This window comes from Nerophis ophidion, linkage group LG16 (genome assembly GCF_033978795.1).
Source record: "Nerophis ophidion isolate RoL-2023_Sa linkage group LG16, RoL_Noph_v1.0, whole genome shotgun sequence".
NCBI classification, from domain to species: Eukaryota; Metazoa; Chordata; class Actinopteri; order Syngnathiformes; family Syngnathidae; genus Nerophis; species Nerophis ophidion.
In genome coordinates this window covers 6,072,612-6,100,009 of record NC_084626.1, presented here as the reverse complement: position 1 = coordinate 6,100,009, position 27,398 = coordinate 6,072,612, and the positions used below count along the sequence as shown (strand labels likewise).

At 37.5% G+C, this 27,398-nt stretch overlaps 1 protein-coding gene across 1 annotated transcript; it reads left to right on the top strand.

The window, feature by feature from the left end:
• vamp3 (vesicle-associated membrane protein 3 (cellubrevin)) lies at window positions 1-27,398 on the top strand. The gene is made up of 5 exons (XM_061922642.1): window positions 1-147; window positions 5,657-5,735; window positions 21,354-21,512; window positions 21,659-21,710; window positions 25,855-27,398. Coding segments are annotated over exons 1-5 (309 nt in total). The 5' UTR covers window positions 1-145; the 3' UTR covers window positions 25,872-27,398.

Below are 27,398 nucleotides of genomic sequence, written 5' to 3'. Positions count from 1 at the left end.
TTTATTTTTTTTTATGATTAATTTAGCGAACCTCGAAGCTCTGATTTTCCGTTGAACTGCAACGCAGCATAACTGTTACGGGTTGGAACTCTCGCTAGAGTCGAAGAAGCATCCGGTTCACGATAAAGAAACTTTTCACTTCACAATGTAAGTTTATATTTGTTCTATGCATACACAACATTAGTCGGGAGTTCAGTTTGGAGGGTTAAACGTTGGAAGAACACCCCTCATAGTAGTTGTATGAATAAAAACGTAACAAAGCATACGCCCAAACTTAGCTGTTAGCATGCAACAAGTGCTAATACGTCAAATCAAGCAAGTGCCCGAAAGTTTGTGCTACTTTAGCTGGTTTGAGCCATTGAACTTCATATTCATCATGTAACTTATTTTTTCTTATTTTCATTATTAATGTCAACAACAACTGACGTGACGTCTGATAACTTCGTGCCTTTTAGCATCCCCGAGGAGCTAACCGATTTGCTACTGTTGCTATCATCAAACGTCTCTGATTCAACTCAGGCTGAATCGTTTTTTTTTTTTTTTGTTTAATGCGATTATAATCATGACTTTAGGACTATTTGATCTCAAAGTTAGGCACACATAATGGTAACATGGTTAAAAAGTAGTTTTCTTCCGGAGTTCCAGTAGGGCTTGAAAACAATCACGATATGCATTTCATATCGGTCGATATCGCTTTATTGCCGATATTACGATATCGTCCAATGCTTAATTACCGATTCTGATATATGCAGTCGTGGAATTAACACATTAGTATGCCTAATTTTAGGACTATTTGATCTCAAAGTTAGGCACACATAATGGTAACATGGTTAAAAAGTAGTTTTCTTCGGGAGTTCCAATAGGGCTTGAAAACTATCAAGATATGCATTTCATATCGGTCTATATCGCTTTTTTGCCGATATTACGATATCGTCCAACGCTTAATTACCGATTACGATATATGCAGTCATGGAATTAACACATTATCATGCCTAATTTTAAGACTATTTGATCTCAAAGTTAGGCACACATAATGGTAACATGGTTAAAAAGTAGTTTTCTTCGGGACTTCCAGTAGGGCTTGAAAACTATCACAATATGCATTTCATATCGGTCGATATCGCTTTTTGGCCGATATTACGATATCGTCCAACGCTTTATGCCGATTCCGATATATGCAGTCGTGGAATTAACACATTATTATGCCTAATTTTAGGACTATTTGATCTCAAAGTTAGGCACACATAATGGTAACATGGTTAAAAAGTAGTTTTCTTCGGGAGTTCCAATAGGGCTTGAAAACTATCACGATATGCATTTCATATCGGTCGATATCGCTTTTTTGCCGATATTACGATATCGTCCAAGGCTTAATTACGGATTTCGATACATGCAGTCGTGGAATCAACACATTATCATGCCTAATTTTAAGACTATTTGATCTCAAAGTTAGGCACACATAATGGTAACATGGTTAAAAAGTAGTTTTCTTCGGGACTTCCAGTAGGGCTTGAAAACTATCACAATATGCATTTCAAATCGGTCGATATCGCTTTTTTGCCGATATTATGATATCGTCCAACGCTTTATGCCGATTCCGATATATGCAGTCGTGGAATTAACACATTATTATGCCAAATTTTAGGACTATTTGATCTCAAAGTTAGGCACACATAATGGTAACATGGTTACAAAGTAGTTTTCTTCGGGAGTTCCAGTAGGGCTTGAAAACTATCACGATATGCATTTCATATCGGTCGATATCTCTTTTTGCCGATATTATGATATCGTCCAACGCTTAATTACCGATTCTGATATATGCAGTCGTGGAATTAACACATTAATATGCCTAATTTTAGGACTATTTGATCTAAAAGTTAGGCACACATAATGGTAACATGGTTAAAAAGTAGTTTTCTTCGGGAGTTCCAGTAGGACTTGAAAACTATCACGATATGCATTTCATATCGGTCGATATCGCTTTTCTGCCGATATTACGATATTGTCCAACGCTTAATTACCGATTCGAAAATATGCAGTCGTGGAATTAACACATTATCATGCCTAATTTTAGGACAATTTGATCTCAAAGTTAGGCACACATAATGGTAACATGGTTAAAAAGTAGTTTTCTTCAGGAGTTCCAGTAGGGCTTGAAAACTATCACGATATGCATTTCATATCGGTCGATATCGCTTTTTTGCCGATATTACGATATTGTCCAACGCTTAATTACCGATTCCGATATATGCAGTCGTGGAATTAACACATTATCATGCCTGATTTTAGGACTATTTGATCTCAAAGTTAGGCACACATAATGGTAACATGGTTAAAAAGTAGTTTTCTTCTGGAGTTCCAGTAGGGCTTGAAAACTATCACGATATGCATTTCATATCGGTCCATATCGCTTTTTTGCCGAAATTACGATATTGTCCAACGCTTAATTACCGATTCCGATACATGCAGTCGTGGAATTAACACATTATTATGCGGAATTTTAGGACTATTTGATCTCAAAGTTAGGCACACATAATGGTAACATGGTTAAAAAGTTGTTTTTTTCTGGAGTTCCAGTAGGGCTTGAAAACCATCACGTTATGCATTTCATATCGGTCGATATTACGATATCGTGCAACGCTTAATTACCAATTCCGATACTTGCAGTTTTGGAATTAACACATTATTATGCGTAATTTTAGGACTATTTGATCTCAAAGTTAGGCACACATAATGGTAACATGGTTAAAAAGTAGTTTTCTCAGGAGTTCCAGTAGGGCTTGAAAACTATCACGATATACATTTCATATCGGTCGATATCGCTTTGTTGCCCATGTTATGATATTGTCCAACGCTTAATTACCGGTTCCGATATATGCAGTCGTGGAATTAACACATTATTATGCCTAATTTTAGGACTATTTGATCTCAAAGTTAGGCACACATAATGGTAACATGGTTAAAAAGTAGTTTTCTTCGGGAGTTCCAGTAGGGCTTGAAAACTATCGCGATATGCATTTCATATCGGTCGATATTGCTTTTTTGCCGATATTACGATATCGTCCAAGGCTTAATTACCATTTTCGATATATGCAGTCATTTAATTAACACATTATTATGCCAAATTTTAGGACTATTTGATCTCAAAGTTAGGCACACATAATGGTAAAAAGTAGTTTTCTTCGGGAGTTCCAGTTGGGTTTGAAAACTATCCCGATATGCATTTCATATCGGTCGATATCGCTTTTTTGCTGCGATTGTTTTACCACCTGGCTACCAGATACCTTCTCCACAGATAAATAGCACCTTTGTTAAATTGGAAATTGTTTTACTGTATTTATTGGCCGGCTTATATGAGTCCTAAAAAGTATAAATTATTATTAATATTAATCACTATAAAGCACCTTAATTCGCCTAGCCCTTCATAAAGTTTATAGTAGAGGTTTAGCCAAAGTTAAAGTACCGATGATCGTCACACACACACACGAGATGTGGTGAATTTTGTCGTCTACATTTGACCCATCCCCTTGTTCCACCCCCTGGGAGGTGAGGGGAGCAGTGGGCAGCAGGTGATTTAAACCTCCAATTCCAACCCTTGATGCTGAGTGCCAAGCAGGGAGGTAATGGGTCCCATTTTTTAGTCTTTGGTATGACTCGGCCGGGGTTTGAACTCACAACCTACCGATCTCAGGACGGACAATCTAACCACTAGGCCACTCAGTAGGTGCATTACGCAAGTCCGCCGTTCTAGTCCAAATTTGTAGTCAACAAGTTCCTTTTTTCTTTGTCCTCTTGCAAGGCAAACTGGCTCGTACATGCACATGCATCCTACGCTGTTTCAGTTTGTAATACAAAGTAGGGTATACATAGAATAGAATAGAAGAGAAAGTACTTCATTGATCCCTGGGGGAAATTCAGCAACATAATTCTGGCATAGAAAAAAAATCATAATATGACATCTTTAAATCCTTTGGTTTTGGGGCTTAAAAGTCCTCCTTTTTCCAGAAATGTATTTCCTGAATTTGCAGACAATAACAAAAAGGCAAAATATTTTTTGATATTTAAAAAAAATATCGATTAAACCATTATAGTATTGACCTTATACTGATACTCTACTTTGTATCGTTACAGTTTGTGTATGAATCCACCAACCTTTGTTTATATTCAGGAGCTGTAGCTTGCGGCTAGCATATTTGTAGCATGTTTAGCTATTCCTCGTTTTTCAGTGATAATGATACCTGCAAGAAACATAGTGTATTTGCTACCATGGAGGCCTAAATTGCTGACGAAGACATGTCTTTTGCACTGTGGAGGGACATTAGCCGTTAGCAATAATGCTACATTCAGTTTAGGACGCATTCGTTTGCAGCTAGAATGTGTTGTCATTAACATGCATTTATTACAATATAGTGATAACATTAAAAGCTCTAAATGTATATAGTTTGTATCGTCCATTTCAAGTAACCATACACAAAACTTTTTCCTGGAAAGTGCCGGCTCTAAAAAAGTTTCTATTGGTTGATTTTCTATTCCTAGTTAGATTTGTAAAGTAAAAAAAATAAAATGCAATTTAATAAAGCACAGCAGCGCTAAGTCATAGAATTACTATATTGCAATAGCAACTCCACAGTTACCTTTAGTAACAACAGCCGTTGCTTTTTTTATTTTTAGCAATCAGTCCAACAAAATAATACGCAATAATACCATATTAATGCAGTTACAATTCCAAAACCAAACCGGGCCCAGCAGCATCAGAATAGCAATCAAAAGAGTAATTGAGAGGACACACAAACCTGAAACAAAACAATCCAAAGTAGTCAAACAAAAATGAATAGTATCAATATTAATAAGAATTCCACCATAACAGTGATTAAAAACCCTTCATTTACATTATCATCACAGCCATTTGTAAAAAATTTAATCAAAACAATAAAAAAATGAACAATAGTGGCTAACACTTATGTCGCATCTCATAAGCTTGACAACACATTGTGTCCAAAATAATATTTTAGGTTCATTTAATAGTTAAAACATTTAAATAATGGATCCCATATTACAATACGTGACTCATTATTATCTAATCTAATCCAGATTTTTCTATGATATCATCTCCATAGCTTGTGTATACCAGTCAGTATGAGTTGGACTATCAACATCTATCCATTTTTTTTAATATTAGCGTTTTTGTTATTATGCATATAGAAAGAAATGTGTTGTTATTCTTTGATGACACGTTACTAAATTGATGCAGATCACCAAGAATACAAGTTTGTCGTCTCCTTTTGTTGTTTTCAACCATAACTATTTTGTTCGTTTAGCTGTTCCTTTTAAAAGCTGAGATTCCAAATGACCTACAATTTCCAAAAAATCAATAAAATTTAGTAATGAATGTGATCGCTATTTGGTAATACATAGAGTACATGAAAGACTAACGGCATGACGAAGTACAGATAGAAATGAGATGCTATCATGAAGTAAACTCCAGCCACCCCGAGAGGGACAAGCGGTAGAAAATGGATTGATGGAATTTAAGCCAATTGTTTTAATTATTACTTTTGTTTAAAAAAAAAATACTTCACCTTCTGTAGATACTCTCATAATAACATGGTAGGGATAACACTGTGTATTCATTATAATTTCTCCCATGTCTTTCCAGGTCAGGCTCAGTTCCAGAGGGTGCCGGTGGAGTGCCTAGCAACAAACGTTTGCACCAGACTCAGGCCCAAGTTGACGAGGTACAATAACTTATTGGTCCAGCACAGGTGTGCCCGTATTTTTCGGATTAGAAGTTGCAGTTTTTTTCATAGTTTGGCCGGGGGTGCGATTTATACTCTGGAGCGATTTATACTCTGGAGCGATTTATGTGTGAAATTATTAACACATTAACGTAAAATATCTAATTATATTATTCATCTCATTCACGTAAGAGACTAGGCTGATATCAGCAACCGAAACCATCCTGTCTGCATTCAGAAAGGCTGGAATAATTGGAACTGCAACTGACGATGACTCTGACGTACCGATAGAAGAGGAAGCGGCGCGTTTTTTATCTTTGGAGTTGGCAGAGTTGTTTAGAAGCAACACCAAGGAAGAAGATTTCATTGGATTTAGCGATTAGGAATGAGAAATTGTTTGGTAAACGTATAGCATGTTTTATATGTAATAGTTATTTGAGTGACTCTTACTATAATATGTTACGTTAACATACCAGGCACATTCTCAGTTCGTTATTTATGCGTCATATGACGTTCATATATTCAGCCTGTTATTCACTATTCTTTATTTATTTTAAATTGCCTTTCAATTGTCTATTCTTGGTGTTAGATTTTCTCAAATAAATTTCCCAAAAAATTAGACTTATACTTTACTTCAGTGGTTCTCAACCTTTTTTCAGTGATGTACCCCCTGTGGACATTTTCTTAATTCAAGTACCCCCTAATAAGAGCATTTATGGTTGAAAAAAAGAGATAAAGAAGTAAAATACAGCACTATGTCCACAGTTTCTGATTCATTAAATTGTACAACAGTGGAAAATATTGCTCATTTGTAGTGGTCTTTCTTGAACTATTTGGAAAAAAAGATATAAAAATAACTAAAAACTTGTTGAAAAATAAACAAGTGAATCAATTATAAATAAAGATTTCTACACATAGAAGTAATCATCAACTTAAGTGCCCTCTTTGAGGATTGTAAAAGAGATCCATCCGGATTCATTAACTTAATTCTAAACATTTCTTCAAAAAAAAAAAAAATCTTTAACATCAATATTTATGGAACATATCCACCAAAAATCTAGCTGTCAACACTGAATATTGCATTGTTGCATTTCTTTTCACAGTATATGAACTTACATTCATATTTTGTTGAAGTATTCTTCAATAAATGTAATTATAAAGGATTTTTTAATTGTTGCTATTTTTAGAATATTTTAAAAGAATCTCACGTACCCCTTGGCATACCTTCAACTACCCACAGGGTACCCCCATTTGAGAACCACTGCTCTATTGCGACTTATATATGTTTTTTTCCCTTTTTTATTATGCATTTTCGGGCGGTGTGACTTGTACTACGGAGCAAATTATAATCCGAAAAATGTGGTAATTGCGCCTCCAAAGGCCTAAGGGATAATTTGCCGAACACAGTGGTTTTGGGCCGGACCATGGCAAATTGAGGCCCGTGGGCCGCATGTTGCCTGTTAATCTTTTCAATCTGGCCCGCCAGAGATTTTCAAATAATTGTTTGCTGCTAGCGGGGTGTATAAAATAGTCAGGAGTTTCATGGATACAAAGGATTCTGGGTATTTGTTGTGTTGCGTTTATCTTGTGTTACTGGGAGGATGTTCTCTCGAAATTAGTGTGTCAATTTTGTTTGGTGTGGCTTCACAGCGTGGCGCATATTACTAAGTATTAAAATTGTTTATAACACAACCATTAGTGTACTCTGTGTCACTCAGTATGCCTTGCAGTTGTGTGCATGTTGCTGCGGAAGCCACACACAGCATGTTGCTGGACTGACAAGCAGATCGTAAATGCTGTAGAAGGCGACAAAGCCAATGGCTTTATAGCAAGTCCTAATACTTATTAACTGGGTGATTGCCGGCAGTCATTCTAGAGAATATTAGCGTGTCCTATTGTCTTCTTCGCTTTGTGACACGGGTCTTAAATGGCTCTTTGAATGGTAAAGGATACCGATCCCAGAACCATGTATATCAAATATTTCCGGATGGTTCAACCGCCCCCGCCCGAATCTAATTAAAATCTATTTTTTCGTCATGTCACCCGCCCGACCCGCGGTTTATCCGCGGACTCCGCAGATGAGACCGCAAACCGCGCATCTCTACTAGGCACCAAGCAGTGTGGGTGGGGAGCGTTTCCACTGGGTGTTTCCAGAGCAGCCAGCCGGGTGTCAGGTACAGACGAGGAATGAGATTTTTACTACAAAGTTCTAAAGCTTATTGACGGATCCTATATATTAAATTGTAGGTGGGGTTTTTTTTTACCCTTCGCATTCATATTTTGCTATTTTTGTTGCGTTTCGCTTGATTGTAAAATATGTCAATGGAGAGGGGAGGGGGTGTGACGTTCACATGTTGTCAATATTCAGTGTTTTCTAGTTCATAGTTAATATTGTAAACCCCACATTCTTTATTGCCATGTACATTATGGGTGTCTCATTCAGTAATAAAAAATATAAAATTCCATTCCGTTTTAGCATTCAATCAGACATTTGCCTACAAAAGACATGTCTTTGGGAAGCCATCCTTTGGTGGGCCTAAAGAAAAAACCTTGTCTAACAGGTCAAAGTTTCCCTTTTTGTAGTAAACAAAGTATCACTAGTGTACTGAATAGTAATCCTGTATATCCGATAAGTCAATTAATCGAACAATAAATGAAAATGAAGTATATAACTATTCCAGCCTTGAAAATCACCTTATTCACGCGTTGTTACGGCTGCAAGAGGCAGAGCAGTGACTCTTATCAGCAGCTGCCGACATTAGTTCTACATGCACATGGACGCTAAAATTGATAACCGCTGTAAAACTCCCTAACGTTAGTGGCAAAGAGGAGTAGTTTCGGAACCTGGTGAGGGACTTTGTTGTCTGGTGCCACACGAACCTCTTGCAGCCCAATCCGTCAAAGACCAAGGAGCTGGTCATTGACTTTGGGAGGTCGAGTCCACAGTCACAACCTATTGTGATCGAGGGAGTTGAGGTACAGACTCATTCAAGTACCCCTGGGTTTGGGTGGACAATAAGCTGGACTGGACTGTTAACACGGACCACCAGTACAAGAAAGGACAGACCAGGCTGTTCTTCCTCAGGAGGCTGCACTCCTTCAACATCTGCAAAAAACTATTGTGGATGTACCACCAGTCTGTGGTTGCCAGTGTTCTGTTCTACATGGTAGTGTGCTGGGGGGGCAGTATATCTAAGAAGGACAGCTCCAGACTTGAGAAACTGATCAGGCGGGCCGGTTCTACAATCGGAATGAAACTGGACTCATTGGTGACGGTGGCAGAGAAGAGGACTGTTGACAAACGAGTGAGCATCCTGGATGATGCCAGTCACCCTCTGCATAGCGTTACCAGTAGCCAGAGGAGCCTGTTCAGTGCTAGACTGCTTCATCCTAAGTGCAGGACTAATAGACTCAAAAACTCCTTTGTCCCACACGCCATTAGACTGTACAACTCCTCTCTGGGGCGGGGGGGTACAAGGATGACAGGGGATGCAAAACAATAACAGTGCAATACGTTTTCATAACATGGTCACTACTGCCTACTTTCCCTTGTTACATTCTTATTTTACTGTTATATTTTTATTCCCATTGTTGCTTTATATTTTTTATTCTTATTGTAATATTTCTCTATTTTGTTTCCATTTAAACCCCCAATATTTACTCTTTAGTTTTTTTTTAAATTTATCTCAACTCTGTACACTGCTGCTGGAATTTTAATTTTCCTGAAGGAACTCTCCTAAAGGAATCAATAAAGTGCTATCTATCTATCCATCTATCTATCTATCTATCCATCTATCTATCTATCTATCTATCCATCTATCTATCTATCTATCTATCTATCTATCTATCTATCTATCCATCTATCTGTAGATTCCTAATGAAGCCTTAGTTTGACAAGCTCCTCTACTTTCTCCTGCTCTGCTTGCTGCGGCACCAAAAAAATAAAACTCCAGACGCTCCTCTTCGTTTTGTATCGTTTACTTGTGAACTTAATTATTCAAAAACGTAAAACAATAACGATGTGGGAACAAATGAATGGAAAAATAAAGCGAGTTTGTTACAGTAAGAAAGAGTTAGAAAAAGTAAAGGTAAGAAAGAGTTAGAGTGAGATCAAAAAACAGTGTGGCTCGATTCACCATACCTGACTGCCATTACCCACAATACATTGTGTCCAAAACCATATTACCACACAGGTCCTTCCGCCATATATGCAATTAAGCAGTTATGTAATCTTCACTGTATTAAAGTGAAGTATTTTTTTATAGCACTTTTCCCTAGTGACTCAAAGCGCTTTACATAGTGAAATCCAATATCTAAGTTACATTCAAACCAGTGTGGGTGGCACTGGGAGCACAACAGCAGTGATTAGGATGGCGGAAGCGGGAATCGAACCTGGAACCCTCAAGTTGCTGGCACGGCCACTCTACCAATCGAGTCATACCGTCCCAGAGCAATATAAAATAGTAAGTCATCAAATTATTCAGACAAATGTAATACTTACAAATAAAGTGTACCTTATAAATATTCTAAGCATGCAATGTATACAATTTTGTATTATTTAAATAATGTAAATAGTCCCCTTTTGGCTGAATAAGATAGATATATAGATAGTACTTTATTGATTCCTTCAGGAGAGTTCCTTCAAAGCACCTTCCATAAAATGTAAATTAACTTAAAGATCATTTAGGCTCCTACAGTTAATATTATCGTATAAAAATCAAAAAGACTGAAAAACTGTGATTGATAATTGCAGTTTGAGAAACTTATAGAAGGATTAGCGTTAGCTTGCTAGCTAGCTTAAATGCTAACATGAAAACGAGAGACGTTTACGTCGTTTGCCATTAAAAAACGTCATACCAAGAAACGTTTACGTCTTTTCCCACTGAGAAATGTTGTACCATCAATTGAAACTTGTTTAAACACATTGCTGTCTAAACAACTACGATACAGTATTCACATTGGACATGACGGCTGTGCTGTCGTTGCACAAAGTAATCGATATCAACCAATGTCTGTTCAACAGGTCAACTTACGTGACCTCACATAAACCCGAATTAAAAAAAAAACGATCGCCCCAAATGCATTTATTAAAAAAAATAATGTAAAACTTTTGAAAGAAGACGAACATATTTAAAGACACACAAATAAATATGGCTTTTATTTACTTTCTTTTGCCAATAAACTATATTGTGTGGTGTTTTTTTAGTTATAAAAATAAACTTTTAGGGTTCTTTTTGGAAATACTTATTGAGCGCATTCAACAATACCACAAAATATTGGAAAACTGTGATTGCTTTGATCGCAATTACTTCATTCAGACATTTTATTTATTGTTTTTGTTGTGTCTATTTGAGGGTTCGCCACCCCACTTTTCACAGAGACAAAACATATTGTTTTGCTTTTGGTTGTGATTTTTATTTAAGTGCAAAGTTGATATATTTTATTTTAATATTTGTTTTTAATAAACTGGAGAGTTAAACGTTTGTTTATATTCTAATTACAGTGTTAAAATATACGACCAATACACATTTGAAAGGATTTACTTGCATTATTATTTTAGTGTTCTCGTGAGACGTGTAAAAAACGCCAACTCAACACCAAGCCAAACCGGAGTCAATGAAGAAAACGTCGTTGTAAGCTTGACCATTTACTTTTGACAATTCTTCATAGACAAGATGGTGAAAAACTGAAAAGAACAAAGAGACACAAACACACTTATTGCCTCTGTACGTATTTGTCTACAATGACATATAAAATGTAACGGTAATGTCCAAAAATGTCCAGCAGAGGGAGACTCCCGTCTACCCGAATGACTTGAACACATTGTATCCAATTCGACAATTATATCCAACATATCGGCACTATTACACTTTTTTAAAGTGTCTGACAAGTTGTTAACTTATTAAAGACAACTTAAGGCATTGCTTCTTTGCCGCTTTGTGTAGGATGGCAACAGAAATTACGAGAGAAGACCGCGACATGCATGATTTGCTTTCGAACGAATACCGAAAGTCAACCAACAGGAAGTAATTTAGCGGAAGTGACATCATCTAACTGCTGTTTACCGATTATAGCGTACAATAAATATAAACAACTTTAGCTCCAAATTAAAGAATTGCAGTCAATAATACAAAATATTATCAAGTAATTATGTAAATAATATTACCAATTGACTTCAGGACAACACAATTATTATGTATCATTATTACATCAATAGTTAATTTGGTCTCAAAATAAAGTTGACAATGATATTGTTTATCAGCAATCATTTGTAAGTCAATATATCGTCAAGCAAAATTTGTTATCACCCAGGCCTAACTATAAGACGTTTCTTTTAAGTTACCAGTTACGAAACGCAACACTTTCGAAGATGTAATGTAGGGCTGGGCAATATCTCGATATACTCGATATATCGTGTGTTTGTCTCTGTGCGATATAGAAAATGGCTATATCGTGATGTACGAGTATATGTCCTCACGCAGTCGCTTTTACCTGTGGGCATTACACTACAGGCGTTTCTCACACTTTCTTGTCATTGCTTCTCACAGAGACTTAAAACAAGCGCACCTTCTTACATACGTCATATACTGACGCGCGCGCACCGTCACACGCCTTCGCCGAGCAGAGAGGTAGCGACATGGGTAACGTTAGCAATGGTGCTAGCGGAGCGGTGCTAGTGGTAATACGAGAGAAAGAAGGTGCGAATCTGGTAACAAATGAAGGAACAATTAATTCCCAAGAAAAACAGCACGTTTGGCGGTGGTTTGGCTTCAAGTGAGATGTTTTACAAGCATGCGTCAAAAGCGTTGCTACAAAAAGTAGCAGCACACTGTTAATTTGTAGCACCATTTGAAAAGTCACTCACTAAAGAATGAATAGTGCTTGAAACTCCGCATGTCAACATCTCAGCCAGTGTCACACCCAACAAAATGCCCAAGCTTTCTACATCAACACCATATTAAAAAAATAGTCTGAAAAAGAAGGAGCTAACGTCCGCAGGAACCTACCACGTAGCGAAGGACATACACTATTTGATTTCCTACTATGCAGCGCATTTTTATTTGACATGGGAACTGGTGCCTATCTCAGCTATCGGGCGGAAGGCGGGGTACACCCTGGAGTCTGGACAAGTCGCCACCTCATCAGTTATTGAAATATTTTGTGTGACATCATGCAAAAAAATGCACTCTATATGTTTTAAACTATTGTAGTGGCGTTCTGTACAAAAAGTGCACTTTAATGTAGTGTTGTTTTAATATGTCATCTTAGTGAGATCATGCACAAAAGTGCACACATAGCTTGTTTTGAAATGTCTCTGACAATCTTGCACTTTGTAAGGCAAAATATCGAGATATATATCGTGTATCTTGACATGGCCTAAAAATAGCGAGATATTAATAAAAGGCTATATCACCCAGCCCTAATGTAACGGTATTTTAAATACCGCAGTATTTTGGTTTCAAAGACTTCTCAAAAATACCGTGACAAGTGACGGTTTTAACGTTGGCTGGGTCTGTAAATAAACTACATTTCACAGAGTCCTCTGCGCACCGTGGGAACGGCAAGGTGGGGGCATGAAATGCCGTAAGCAGGAAGTGAAGTGTGCTCGTACTCGTCGTAGACAAAAGGAATAGGTTTTTTTGGACTTTAAATCTGTGCATAGCTGTTTGAATTATGTTGCTTAACAAACCGACAAAAGAACCCTGGCAAAAACACAACCTCTTTGGCAAAGTCTGCGTTCTGCAAAGCGAAGCGCGGCACTTCGGTTTTTCGCATTTCCAAGGCGACACAGAGCCAGCCGATCTCGTCTCAACGCACAGGAAATTAACAAAAAAATAATAATAAATCAACACAGGAATACAAGTAAGCTAAAAAGCTACTTGAAACATTCTCAATTCATCCATCCATTTTTCTATCGCTTGTCTGGAACCAACATTGTCCAGACTGATACAAAAATCATATTACATTATCTGTAATGTATTATTTCATGTTTTGTTTGTACACAGCTAGCCATGTGTATATAGAACATATTACATATTGTTATGAAGGTGTCTGTTACTACATTATATATATATACTTGCAGTGTGTATATTGTAAATATTACATATTTTTATGAAGGTGTCTGTTACTACATTGTATTTATACTTACATTGTGTATATTGTACATATATATTGTTTTAAAGGTGTCTGTTACTACATTATGTATATACTTGCATTGTGTATATTATACATATTACATATTGTTATGGGGCTTCACGGTGGCAGAGGGGTTAGTGCGTCTGCCTCACAATACGAAGGTCCTGCAGTCCTGGGTTCAAATCCAGGCTCGGGATCTTTCTGTGTGGAGTTTGCATGTTCTCCCCGTGAATGCGTGGGTTCCCTCCGGGTACTCCGGCTTCCTCCCACTTCCAAAGACATGCACCTGGGGATAGGTTGATTGGCAACACTAAATGGGCCCTAGTGTGTGAATGTGAGTGTGAATGTTGTCTGTCTATCTGTGTTGGCCCTGCGATGAGGTGGCGACTTGTCCAGGGTGTACCCCGCCTTCCGCCCGATTGTAGCTGAGATAGGCGCCAGCGCCCCCCGCGACCCCAAAAAAGGGAAAAAGCGGTAGAAAATGGATGGATGGATGGACATATTGTTATGAAGGTATGATTAACTACATTATATAAATACTTGTAATGTGTATATTGTACATATTACATGTTTTTATGAAGGTGTCTGTTACTACATTATACATATACTTGCAGTGTGTGTATTGTACATATTACATATTGATATAAAGGTGTCTGTTACTACATTATATATAAACTTGCAGTGTGTATATTGTACATATTACATGTTTTTATGAAAGTGTCTGTTACTACATTATATATATATATATATATATATATATATATATATATATATATATATATATATATATATACATATACACATATATATATATATATATATACTTGTGTGTATATAAAATGTTGATGGGGGGTTTAGAAGTAGTTTAGAGACTTTGAAGGCTACAACAGTGACTCCTATTAGCCGCATCGTTTAAGCATTTTTTATAGTGATAGGGTTTTTCAACACCCATCCACCCCAAAAAATGTGTTCCTGTCTCTCATAATGATTGTGAACGATCCAAAAAAAAAGTGTGGTTCCCCTTTAAGCTGTTTTCCAACTTCTCTGCTAGTGGTGGCCATAATTTTATCTTTTGTGCTCCAGTTACAACAATGTCAGCGGGCAGGCATAACAGTGATTGGACATATGGGAACAATTGTTTTGAAATATGAACATGTGAGGTTGACCAGTATCTCGCAACGAATTATGTAACTTCAGAGTTACATGCTGGCTTTCAACGTCAACCTTTGGTGTTTGGAGTTGAGGTAAAATCCAATATTCATAGCCCTACAACTAGGGCTGGGAGATATATTGATGTACTCGATTTATCTCGGGTTTGTTTCTGTGGGATATAGAAAATGACTATATCGTGATATTCGAATATACGTTCTCACGCAGTTGCTTTTTGCTGCGGGCATTATACTGCATGCGTTTCCCACACTTTCTTGTCTCTCCTTCTCACAGAGACTTAAAACAAGCGCACCTTCTTACATACATCACGTGTGCAACGTCACACGCTCCTGCGCAGCAGACAGGTAGCAACATGGTAACGTTAGCTTTGATGCTAGCGGAGTGTTGCGGGTGGCAATAGGAGAGAGTGAAGGTAACAAATTAAATCTGGTAACAAATTAAGGAAGAATTAATTCCCAAGAAAAACAACCTTTGCCATCGCCTGGCAAAGGTTTGGTTTCAAGCGGGAAGATGTTGAACAATTATGCAGCAAAAGCATTGCTACAAAAAGTAGCACCACTGCTAATGTAGCATCATTTGAAAAGTCACCCGCTAGAGAATAAGGAGTGCTTGAAACTTTGCATGTCAGCATCTCTGTTCAGTGCCACACCAACAAAATGCCGTAACAACTTTTCCAGATCTACACCGTATGAAAAAAATAGTCAACAACAGAAAGAGATAACGTCCGCAGGAACCTACCATTTGATTTCTTATTGTGCAGCTCATTTTTATTTGACAGTTATTGAAATATCTTGTGTGACGTCATGCACAAAAGTGCACTGTATTTGTTTTAAACTATTGTGGTGGCGTTCTGTACAAAAACTGCACTGTAATTTAGTTTAGTTTTGATATGTCATCTTAGTGACATCATGCAGAAAAGTGCACTAATAGCTTGTTTTAAAATATCCGACAATCTTGCACTTACTGTTATGGAAATTACATGAATGTTTGTTCCACTGCTTAATAACTGGTTAATAAATACAGTTTTGGTAAATTGAGTTAGTTGTGATTCCCCTCTCTGCATGAAAGTTTAAAATAAGCATATATTAATCCAGTAAGAACAAGAATGTTTTAATGTAGACACATAGAATCATCATACTGCTGTGATTATATGCATCAAGTGTTCATTCAAGGCTAAGGTAAAATATGGAGATATATATCGTATATCGTGACATGGCCTAAAAATATCGAGATATGAATAAAAGGCCATATCGCCCGGCCCTACCTACAACTAACATCATATTTTTAGATTACACTGTTACTTGCTCTGCTGCATTATACAAATGTTCACCTATTAATTGCACTGTTTTCTCCCAGTTTTGTTTGGGGAAAGCGACGTCGGTGCACAAACCCCAGTATTGATCGTCCCTCCCGGCCCCCCCTGACTCTCTCGACTGAGCAACACTATGAGTCATTGTTCCTTGATGTGTGTCTCAAGCAGAGTATTGCATAACCCCTGGCATCACTCTCATGAATCACCACTTCGAGAAAATAGTTGCTCTCAAACAAGGCTCACATGTCTGTGCACATGCTTGACAATATTGTGTGGCAGACTTATGTCTGAGAGAGGAGAAAAGATATACAAAAATGTGCCCTTTTCTTTAAATTTGCAGCTTGCATCATCATATGAAAGCGAATCTTTAAGGTTCCCCTTTTTCCAGGTGGTTCTGCTGAGTTAAGCCCCGCCCACACAGAACCTTATGTCCACAGCGAAGGCAATTGGTTGCAGGAAGTTTATATAATCACTGTACATGGTTATGTAATACTTGCACGCTGCTCTGCACACTCCTGCTCTGTCTGAGGGGGTGGCTATAGTAAAATGGTTTGTGGATCAGTGGAACATGTCGGTGGCTTGGTGTACTTTCTGATAATGCTGTCTTGACACACACATACACAAAGACTGGTCTGGCCTTTGACCAACATGTTATTGTTATGTGTCTGTGCTGATTGTGTTCTGAATAACTGTTATTATAGAGAACATACAGAATATATTTCCACTCTATAATGGATGAAAGATTGTATGTTTGGCTTACAGCTGGGTGATGTGGCTTTTTTTTAATATCTCGATATTTTTTGGCCATATCACGATACACGATATATATCTCGATATTTTGCCTTAGCCTTAAATTAACACTTGATGCATATAATCACAGCAGTATGATGATTCTACTTGTCTACATTAAAACATTCTTGTTCATACTGCATTAATATATGCTAATTTTAAACTTTCATGCAGAGGGAAGTCACAACTAAGTCAATTTACCAAACGGTATTTATTATACAGTTATTAAGCAGTGACACAAACATTCATGTCATTTCCAAAACAGAAAGTGCAGGATTATCAGAGACATTTTAAAACAAGCTATGAGTGCACTTTTGTGCATGATGTCACTAAGATGACATATCAAAACAACACTAAATTAAAGTGCACTTTTTGTACAGAACGCCAATACAATAGTTTAAAACAAATAAAGTGCACTTTAGTGCATGATGTCACACAAGATTTTTCAAAAACTGTGAAATAAAAATGAGCTGCATATGAGATGCAATGGCCGTTGATGGAGGGGAGGTGTTTTCAGCTAGGAAGTGTGGTCTGGTTCCAGCCATGGTGGAGCAGTACAATGAAGTAATGTGCAGCAAACCTGAAGCATCGGCCTCCTACTTTGCTGTGGCTGTGGTCAAGAGGGGCTCAGGGGTGACCTGGGACAACCTGAGGGGGATGAGGTCCTACCACACGGGCTTTGGCAGAACGGCTGGTTGGAACATTCGCATGGGGGAAATCTATAAGCAAACTAAACTTTCGTTTAGTTTGCTTATAGAAGTTTAGTCCTTTGTTCTGTAGTAGGTTCCTACGGACGTTATCTCCTTCTGTTGTTGACTATTTTTTTCATACGGTGTTGATCTGGAAATGGTTGCTTGGGCTTTTTGTGGGTGTGGCACCGAACGAAGATGTTTACATGCAGAGTTTAAAGTATCAGAACGTATTTGCAAAACAATGTAAACTGTTAAATATATAACTTGACGATATATACAACCTCAATTTTTATAAGGCCCTGTCGAAAATAAACTTCTTAAACAGCACATACATTCTACGATCACGAAATTAAGTACGCCTGCCCACTCTCCGATCGATGCTCGTAGGTGTTTTGCGCTAAGTGTGCCGAATTAACGATTTTTTATCTGATTGTAAATTGATTACTAATTTTAAAAACTCGATTTAAAAAAAAATGAAAAAATATGGCCTTTTTTTGGTATCCCGATATTTTTTAGGCCATGTCACGATACACGAGATATAACGCAATATTTTGCCTTAGCCTTGAATGAACACTTGATGCATATAATCACAGCAGTATGATGATTCTATGGTTCTACATTAAAACATTCTTGTTCATACTGCTCATTTTAAACTTTCATGCAGAGGCGGAAATCACAACTTAGTCATTTGACCAAAACTGTATTTATTAAACAGTTATTAAGCAGTGGCACAAACATTTATGTCATTTAAAACAGAAAGTGAAAGATTGTCAGAGACATTTTAAAACAAGCTATTGCACTTTTGTGCATGATGTCACTAAGATGACATATCAAAACAACACTAAATGACTTTGTGTACAGAACGCCACTACAATAGTTTAAAACAAATGAAGTGCACTTTTGTGCATGATGTCACACAAGATATTTCAATAGAAAATGGTAGGCAACTGCAGACATCTCCTTATGTTGTTGACTATTCATACGGTGTTGATGTGGAAATGGTTGCCTCCGCATTTTGTTGGTGTGGCACCGAATGGAGATGTTGACATGCGGAGAAAGCACTCTTCATTCTCTAGCAGGTGACTTTTCAAATGATGCTACATATTAACAGTAATGCTACTTTTTGTAGCAATGCTTTTGCCCCATACTTGATAAATTATGGTTGTCTGTTCGACATTTTCCCACTTGCAGCCAAACCACCGCCAGACGATGGACCCACCTGCTGTTCTTCTTGGGAATTAATTCTTCCTTTAATTATTACCAGATTCGCACCTTCTTTCTCTCGTATTACCGCTCGCACCACAGCTAACGTTACCCATGCTGCTACCTCTCTGCTCCGCGACGTTGCACGTATGTGGCGTATGTAAGAAGGTGCACTTGTTTTATGTCTCTGTGAGAAGGACAAACAAGAAAGAGCGAGAAAAGCCCGTAGTGTAATGCCCGCAGCTAAAAGCAACTGCGTGAGAATGTTTACTCGAATATCACGATATATAGACAAACCCGCGATATATTAAGTATATAGATATATTTATTGCCCAGCCCTATTTTCAATAATGTTTTTTAGGCCATTCTTGCACTTACTTACATACGTCGGCAGCCAAGATAAACTCTTGTAACTTTTTTTGTAAAGGTTATCATTAGAGATGTTCGATAATGGCTTTTTTGCCGTTATCCGATATTGTTCAACTCTTAACTACCGATTCCGATATCAAACCGTTACCGATAAATACAGTCGTGGAATTAACACATTATTTTGCCTAATTTTGTGCCTCGCTGGATGCATTAAACAATGTACAGGTAACTTTACTGTGAATTGATTAACATGGACCTCGACTTAAACAAGTTGAAAAACGTATTCGGGTGTTAACATTTAGTGGTCAATTGTACTGAATATGTACTGTACTGTGCAATCTACTAATAAAAGTTTTAATCATTCAATCAAAAAGAAAGTTTTCCAAAATAAGAGAAACACTACAACTCCAGTTATGGAAAAAATAACTGCTATATTTATTTTTGAAGTCACAATGTGCATTTTTTTTTAACATGCCTCAAAATATCTTGGAATTTGGGACATGCTCTCCCTGAGATAATCCTGATACCCATTACAACTATGGGAAATACTATACTTTGACTTTCACAAAGTACATTATTATTATTTTTTTTTTAAACATTCCTCATAACAACAGCTACAAAAACAAAGAAGGCACACAGCTTCAGTCCAGAGTATACTAGAGTAATAAAGTAAACACTAACAGTCCTCCTTTAGTGCAGGACTGCCTGGTATACTGTATAACAGAAATTATAAACTCGGCTCAATCTGCCATGCTCTAACGCAGTGGACCCCAACCAGATTTTTTTTGGATTTTTTTTATTAAATCAACATAAAAAACACAATATACACTTACAATTAGTGCACCAACCACAAACACCTCCCTTTTTCATGACAAAGAAGAAAAAAGAAAAAAAAAAAGGACCACCCCCGGGCCGCGGGACAAATTATTAAGCGTTGACCGGTCCGCGGATACAAAAAGGTTGGGGACCACTGCTCTAACGTAATTGTACGAGTAAAAAATGTGGTGCAAGCGAGTGGTGAGTGCTTGAAGTGGCCTACCAGTCAGCCAGAGCTTCTGATATGCTGCGTTAAGACAGGGCACCTCTGTTAATTGCAAGCTGCAATATGTGTGCCTTGCAGGGCAGACCAGCCACACCAAACTCCACCGTAGGTTTTGCGATATTGCATGGGCTTTCGCCTTGGGATAGTTTTTGTTGTATTTTTCTTTTTTCTCGGCGGAGTCTTTAAGCGACAACCTTGTGGTCCTACTTTTTTCCGGTGTTTGCTTTTCATCCATCTTCCGCTTGTATTCATCGCGTATCTCCTTATGATTATTGAAGAGGTGGGAGATCTAATTGCTCGTTTTAAAGGAAGAGGTCTTGGTTCCTCCTCGCATAACCAACTTTTTGCAGTCATTGCAAATTGCCAGTTTTTTTTCCATCAGACAGACTTTAAAATAATCCCAAACCATAGACATGGTGTAGTGAGTCAGTCACTTGTTGTTGTTATGCACCGGTTTGATGAAGACATCAAGTGTCGTCAGTGTGTGAGAGAGGATAAGGGAGGGGCTGCTGACTGGCAGACGCACCTGCTCTGTACTTCCCCCTATGTCCGAGTTTTACCGGATATGTACCGTTCGGTACAGCTGCGTTTTAAAAAGTTATTAATTTTACTTTTTGAAACCGATTCTGATAATTTCCGATATTACATTTTAAAGCATTTATCAGCCGATAATATATAAAACATTAGCTGCAGGCCGATATTATCAGAAGTCTCTCCTAATAAATATAGGTTTTATGTATTAACTTTATGATTTGTCGCCTTGGCCTCGTTTAACACTGAGTATCCGACGTTCCAACATTTATAAGTCAGGAAAGTGAAATATCATCCTAAGTCCCCTCTAAGTGCTTGTGGACTTTTGATTGTTTGTGTCCCAAGCAACTAATCAAGTGGTGTTTTACGATCAGGTGGTGGATATAATGCGTGTAAATGTGGACAAAGTGCTGGAACGGGACCAGAAATTGTCTGAACTGGACGACCGAGCAGATGCACTGCAGGCTGGAGCTTCCCAGTTTGAGACCAGTGCTGCCAAGCTCAAAAGGAAGTACTGGTGGAAGAATTGCAAGGTACCAGAACACACGATTTTAATTAAATGTTACATTGTTACCTCCACTTAACATTAGCAGTACATATTTGTTATTTTTATTTTTTTTACAGCGGGCCAACTGTATACACTGTATTACATAAAGTAACGTTGTTCTGTCCACTTCAGATGTGGGCCATCCTGATCGCTGTCTTGCTGATCATCGTGATCATCATTATCAGTAAGTAACATGTAAACAAACACTGTTCAAGCGAAGCGTGTTGATGAATGGGACTGTGTTTTTCCGTTTTTCCATGAACTCAGCTTGAGGATGATGTCTGTACTCAGGCTCATAGCACGCTTAGTCAGCATGTTGTTTATGGCAGCACGTCGTACGACTTGTTTTAGTTTTTGTTTATTTATTAGATGGGACATTAAATCAAAGATAAGAAAAACTGGCAAAAAACCATGACGGATTGTATGGAAATGTCCCATAATTTCCATCAAATCTTAGCTGACATAATGTGCTTATACATTATGTGTGTGCTAATACATACCGTGCTTTATGTTGCAATCAAATATTTTCACTGTTCATTGTTCTGTATGCGTTCTATGAACAAATAAACACCTAGCAACCCACATGCTTTTAACAAAAACGATTATAGGATTGACTAGCCCAAGTGTGACTATATCTTGTCATCAGTGTGTGAATGTGGAAATAGTTTCAAAGCGCTTTGAGTACCTCAAAGGTAGAAAAGCGCTATACAAGTATAACCCATATATTCTGTAGTCAATCAATAGTATCTTTTCTTCACCAACAAACTACTTTACTACGCACAATTTTTGGCCCTACAATAATAATATTTAATATATTTGCATGTGTGTATGTATATATATATATCATGTATATGTGTATATATATCCATCCATTTTCTACCGCTTATTCCCTTTCGGGGTCGCGGGGGGCGCTGGCGCCTATCTCAGCTACAATCGGGCGGAAGGCAGGGTACACCCTGGACAAGTCGCCACCTCATCGCAGGGCCAACACAGATAGACAGACAACATTCACACTCACATTCACACACTAGGGCCAATTTAGTGTTGCCAATCAACCTATCCCCAGGTGCATGTCTTTGGAAGTGGGAGGAAGCCGGAGTACCCGGAGGGAACCCACGCATTCACGGGGAGAACATGCAAACTCCACACAGAAAGATCCCGAGCCTGGATTTGAACCCACGACTGCAGGAACTTCGTATTGTGAGGCAGACGCACTAACCCCTCTGCCACCGTGAAGCCCCTGTGTATATATATATATATATATATATATATATATATATATATATATATATATATATATATATATATATATATATATATATATATATCCATCCATCCATCCATTTCTACCGCTTATTCCCTTTTGGGGTCGCGGGGGGCGCTGGCGCCGGGGCCTATCTTAGCTACAATCAGGCGGAAGGCGGGTTACACCCTGGACAAGTCGCCACCTCATCGCAGGGCCAACACAGATAGACAGACAACATTCACACTCATATGTATATATATTAAGGGTGTAACGGTACACAAAAATTTTGGTTCGGTACGTACTTCGGTTTATAGGTCACGGTTCGGTTCATTTTTGGTACAGTAAGAAAACAAACAAAATATAATTTTTGGGGTTATTTATTTACCAAATTTGCAAAATCTTCCACCAAAAATATTTTTCTTAGTGGAATATTTGATGTGAAGTAATGGGAACCTTGGATAGGTCAATAATTCATAATAACATTAATTTTGATTCAATATTATGTTTCGAACAATAACAGTTTGAAAGAAAAAAAAACAGCTTTGTTTTATTAGTCAACATTGCAACTTTTTGTAAATTACATTTAACCTTCAAGCTTTTTTATTTCGCTTTTGTTATGTTTTTATTTTAATAGTATTTTTAGAATGTGCCGGGCACACTTTTGACACCCCTGCTATTGATAATAAAAAAATAAATCTGATAAATCAAAGGATAAAAAGCAGAGCCTGGAGACGTATGCGCGTTTATCATAACTCTCTCTCTCTCTCTGCCCCTCTCTCACGAATGCTGCTATTGCGCGCACAATGTGTTTTGTTTTTAACCCCTTCTTAACCCTGAACGTACATTGTTAATACACTCAACCATAACTCAAAGTGCCGGACATTTGAGGCATTTAAGAAACTCTGCCCTGACAGTTCCGCAAAAGAGGACATGCCCGGTGAAAAGAGGACGTAAGGTCAGGCTATCCTAGCCTGGTTGCTGCTAGCATGCTAGCAAAAGAGGACATGTCCGGTGCTAGCAGCGATCGTGCTAGGATAGACAGACCATACGTCCTCTTTTCACCGGACATGTCCTCTTCTGCGGGGCTGTCAGGGCAGAATTTCTTAAACGCCTCAAATGTCCGGCATTTTGAGTATTGTTTATGCTACTTAATATGTCCGTCTGGAAACTCTTTCGTTACAACTCCTCACCGTACCGAAATCCCTGTACTGAAACGGTTCAATACAAATACCCGTACCGTTACACCCCTAATATATATATATATATATATATATATATATATGCATGTATGTGTGTGTATATATATATATATGTATATATATATATATATATATATATATATATACATATGTGTGTGTTTATACAGTATATATATATATATAAATAAATAAAACAGTGTTTCCCCCAGAATATTTGTTAGTTAAGGTGGTGTCTCTCCAGGGGGAAGTAGGCGTCACCCGGGACAGGCGGACGGACAGGGAAGGGGTTGGGTGGGTGTAAGGAACAGTGTCATTTGGCCTGTCACCACCATCACGTTTCCATCTTATCGCTGCCTGGGGGGGGCAATAGACTACAGACTCTGGTGAAGTAGGCCAGCTTCATTGAATGAAGAAACCTACAATTTTTGGTTGTGTTTTCCGCTCCGTATGCTGAATGGCAATATACGATATATATCTCAATATTTTTTCCGTAAAGTAAAAACAAAACACAAAACAGTCCTAGTTACCTGAGATACTAAGTATGACATTATTTTGTCTTAGTAAGTCAATATTTACTAAGTGATTAAGTCAAATTAATGACTTACTGTACATAAGCGTTTGAAAAAAAGAGTTAAATGTGGGGCCACATGCTGACACATGTTCAACTCATCATGCTTAATTTATTACAGCATTTGGGAAGCCTGAAGTTGATTTTTATTATGTTAATGTTATATTATTATATTGTTATCAAAATATGATAGCAGGGACCCTGCCATTCAAAACTAGGCTGCTCCATTACTAATGATTAATGTAACTATAGCTGAAAAAAATTGTACAATAGCAATAGGAGAGACTATTCATCCCTGAACAGAATGGAGTTCATGTAGGCTTTATGATTATTATATCACTAGCATACAAAACAACACACACACACACACCGCAAAATGAGCTAATGTTACGCTAAAAGTTAATTAGCCTTCACCTCAAGCCAGGACTGCGAGCGAGCTGAGCTGCAGTTTGTTTCTAGAATGTTATCTACAACGTTGACTGGGAGGTGTTTATTATAATTTGGGAAGAGTCCACTGCTCACCTGCTAAACACCTATCTGCTCGACGCTGAAGCGCTGACTACATGCGCTCTGAATACGCACTGCTGATTTGCTGTTACCGCTATATATGTAACCAATCAGATGGTTGTGTCGGTTGCACAATGCTGGGTGCTGTGTAGGAGACAGAGGCAGAACAGAGCGGAGCAGATTGTTAAGACTTTAGCTTAGGCGGCTACTTCATATGTTCGTGTGGAAAATCGTTTAGTACACCTCCGAACCGAACCGGAACCCCCGTGCCGAAACGGTTCAATACAAATACACGTACCGCTACACCCCTAAAATATATATATATATATATATATATATATATATATATATATATATATATATATATATATATATATATATATATATAAACATCTTGAATCTTCTATAAAAAATGTAGTACTGTTATTCAGCTTTGAGGTGAACCATAAATTACTTAACTATTTATTCATTTAACTTCTAATTATTGAGTATATTTCATTAGACGTATTGAAAAGTCTTAATATTTATGCCTGTTTTTAATATTTGTTTACTTATTGTATATTAATTTTATTTTTCTCATTAATTGATTCAACAGAGAACAAAGAAATAAGATAAAAACGATATGAAAAGGGGTGGGGTTAAATAAGCTTTGCTTCTTTTTGCTCCTCTTTGGGTGTGCTGTAATGAAACAACTGGAAATATGTGATGCATCACATTGTACTTTTTTTGTATGCATGTTTGACATAAAATGAAACAATTTAAACAATAATGTCTGTAATATTTATTGACTTTTTCCCTTCATTTTCAGTTTGGTCAAGATCGTAAAACACTGCCAGGCACAGGAGGAAGGAAGAAGAGATGAGCAACACGCATCACTGATGTTTTAGAGGCAGAAGTCACATGATTAGTGGCTTCTTTGTTCCATATTTTCTCCCTGAAAAGGCAAGCGGGCTATCATTTCTTGTCCTCATTGTGCATGCACGCCTATGTGCCTCTGTAAGGAATAACTGCTAAGTACCGGTCTTACCGGCATTACTACACTATACCAGATTTAGTGTCAAGCCACATACCAAAGACACACGCAGCTAATTAATTGAACCCAAACTCAACCAGTGTCACGTGTTGAACGCTGACTTGCCTTTTTACATACAAGCATTGGTAACCATTGGACAAGCAATAAGATGTATCGTTGTGAAGTCCTCTGAAAATTGTGTTCAATATTTTATTTGCCAACAATGTGTGTGTGCAAAGTTTAGATGTGCCTTTAGAAATACGTAACGTTTTCTTTGAGACTGTTCTGGTTATCACTGGAGCAATGTTCAACATCTGAATTGTTCCAGTCATTAAAAATATTCGGTACAGCCCAAAAGTTTGGATACACCTTCTCATTCAATTTTTTTAATTATTTTCATGACAATTTACATTGTAGATTGTCACTGAAGGCATCAAAACTAAGAATGAACACGTGGAGTTAGGTGACATAATGGAAAACTTGTTTTATATTGTAATTTCTTCAAAATAACCACCCTTTGCTCTGATTACTGCTTTGCACATTTTTGGCATTCTCTGGATGAGCTTCAAGAGGAAATGGTTTTCACTTCACAGATGTCATCGTTTTGATGCCTTCAGTGACAATCTACATAGTAAATAGTCTTAAAATGAAAGAAAACGCATTGAAATGAGAAGATGTGTCTAAACTTTTGGCCTGTACTGTATATACTGTATATACATTCTGCCTAATTTCAAAACAGTGCTGTTAAGAGTTGATCATGCCACTTAATGCCTTAACTTATTTATACACATGGGCTGAGTGCTTATGTCCTTCTATTTTGAAGACATTAGATTAAAGTTGCAATATATTTTCATTTTCTGAGAGTAAAATATGATTGTGAATGCAGGAAAGCCTGTATGCATCTTGGTGTCAGGAAGAGTTTTTCCATTGAAACAAGTGCCTAAAGTTTCTTGAATTGGAAGAACGTTTTTCCTTTTGATTTATTTTGTCTAAAAGAACAGCAATATAATTTTCGACAAATGTCACCACGGACAGAAATGAATATGCCTTTATTCTTTTTGCAATAGGAACATTTCGGATACATCTACGCAGCACTCCATGGAATATTCACTTCCAGAGTAGTGCCTTCTAAATTCATAGAAAGGCAGCTCTCGTTATTAATGTATGTATCCCATCTCTGTCAAATTCATCTATATTTCATGCCCTTTTATTACGCATGTAGCTATGTTTTGAAACTAATGTATGTAGAACTAATATTGAAGGTTGGTTTTGTTTGTGTCCACTCCTGCCAAGCATTACAGCTGCTTGCATTTGTATTAAACGTTGGTTGGGAAGTGAGA

Bases quoted from the DNA above. Each gene is read 5' to 3' on its own strand.
- vamp3 (XM_061922642.1), top strand. The intron at 5,736-21,353 runs GTACAATAACTT...TTTTACGATCAG, and splicing joins CTCAGGCCCAAGTTGACGAG to GTGGTGGATATAATGCGTGT. The intron at 21,513-21,658 runs GTACCAGAACAC...TGTCCACTTCAG, and splicing joins ACTGGTGGAAGAATTGCAAG to ATGTGGGCCATCCTGATCGC.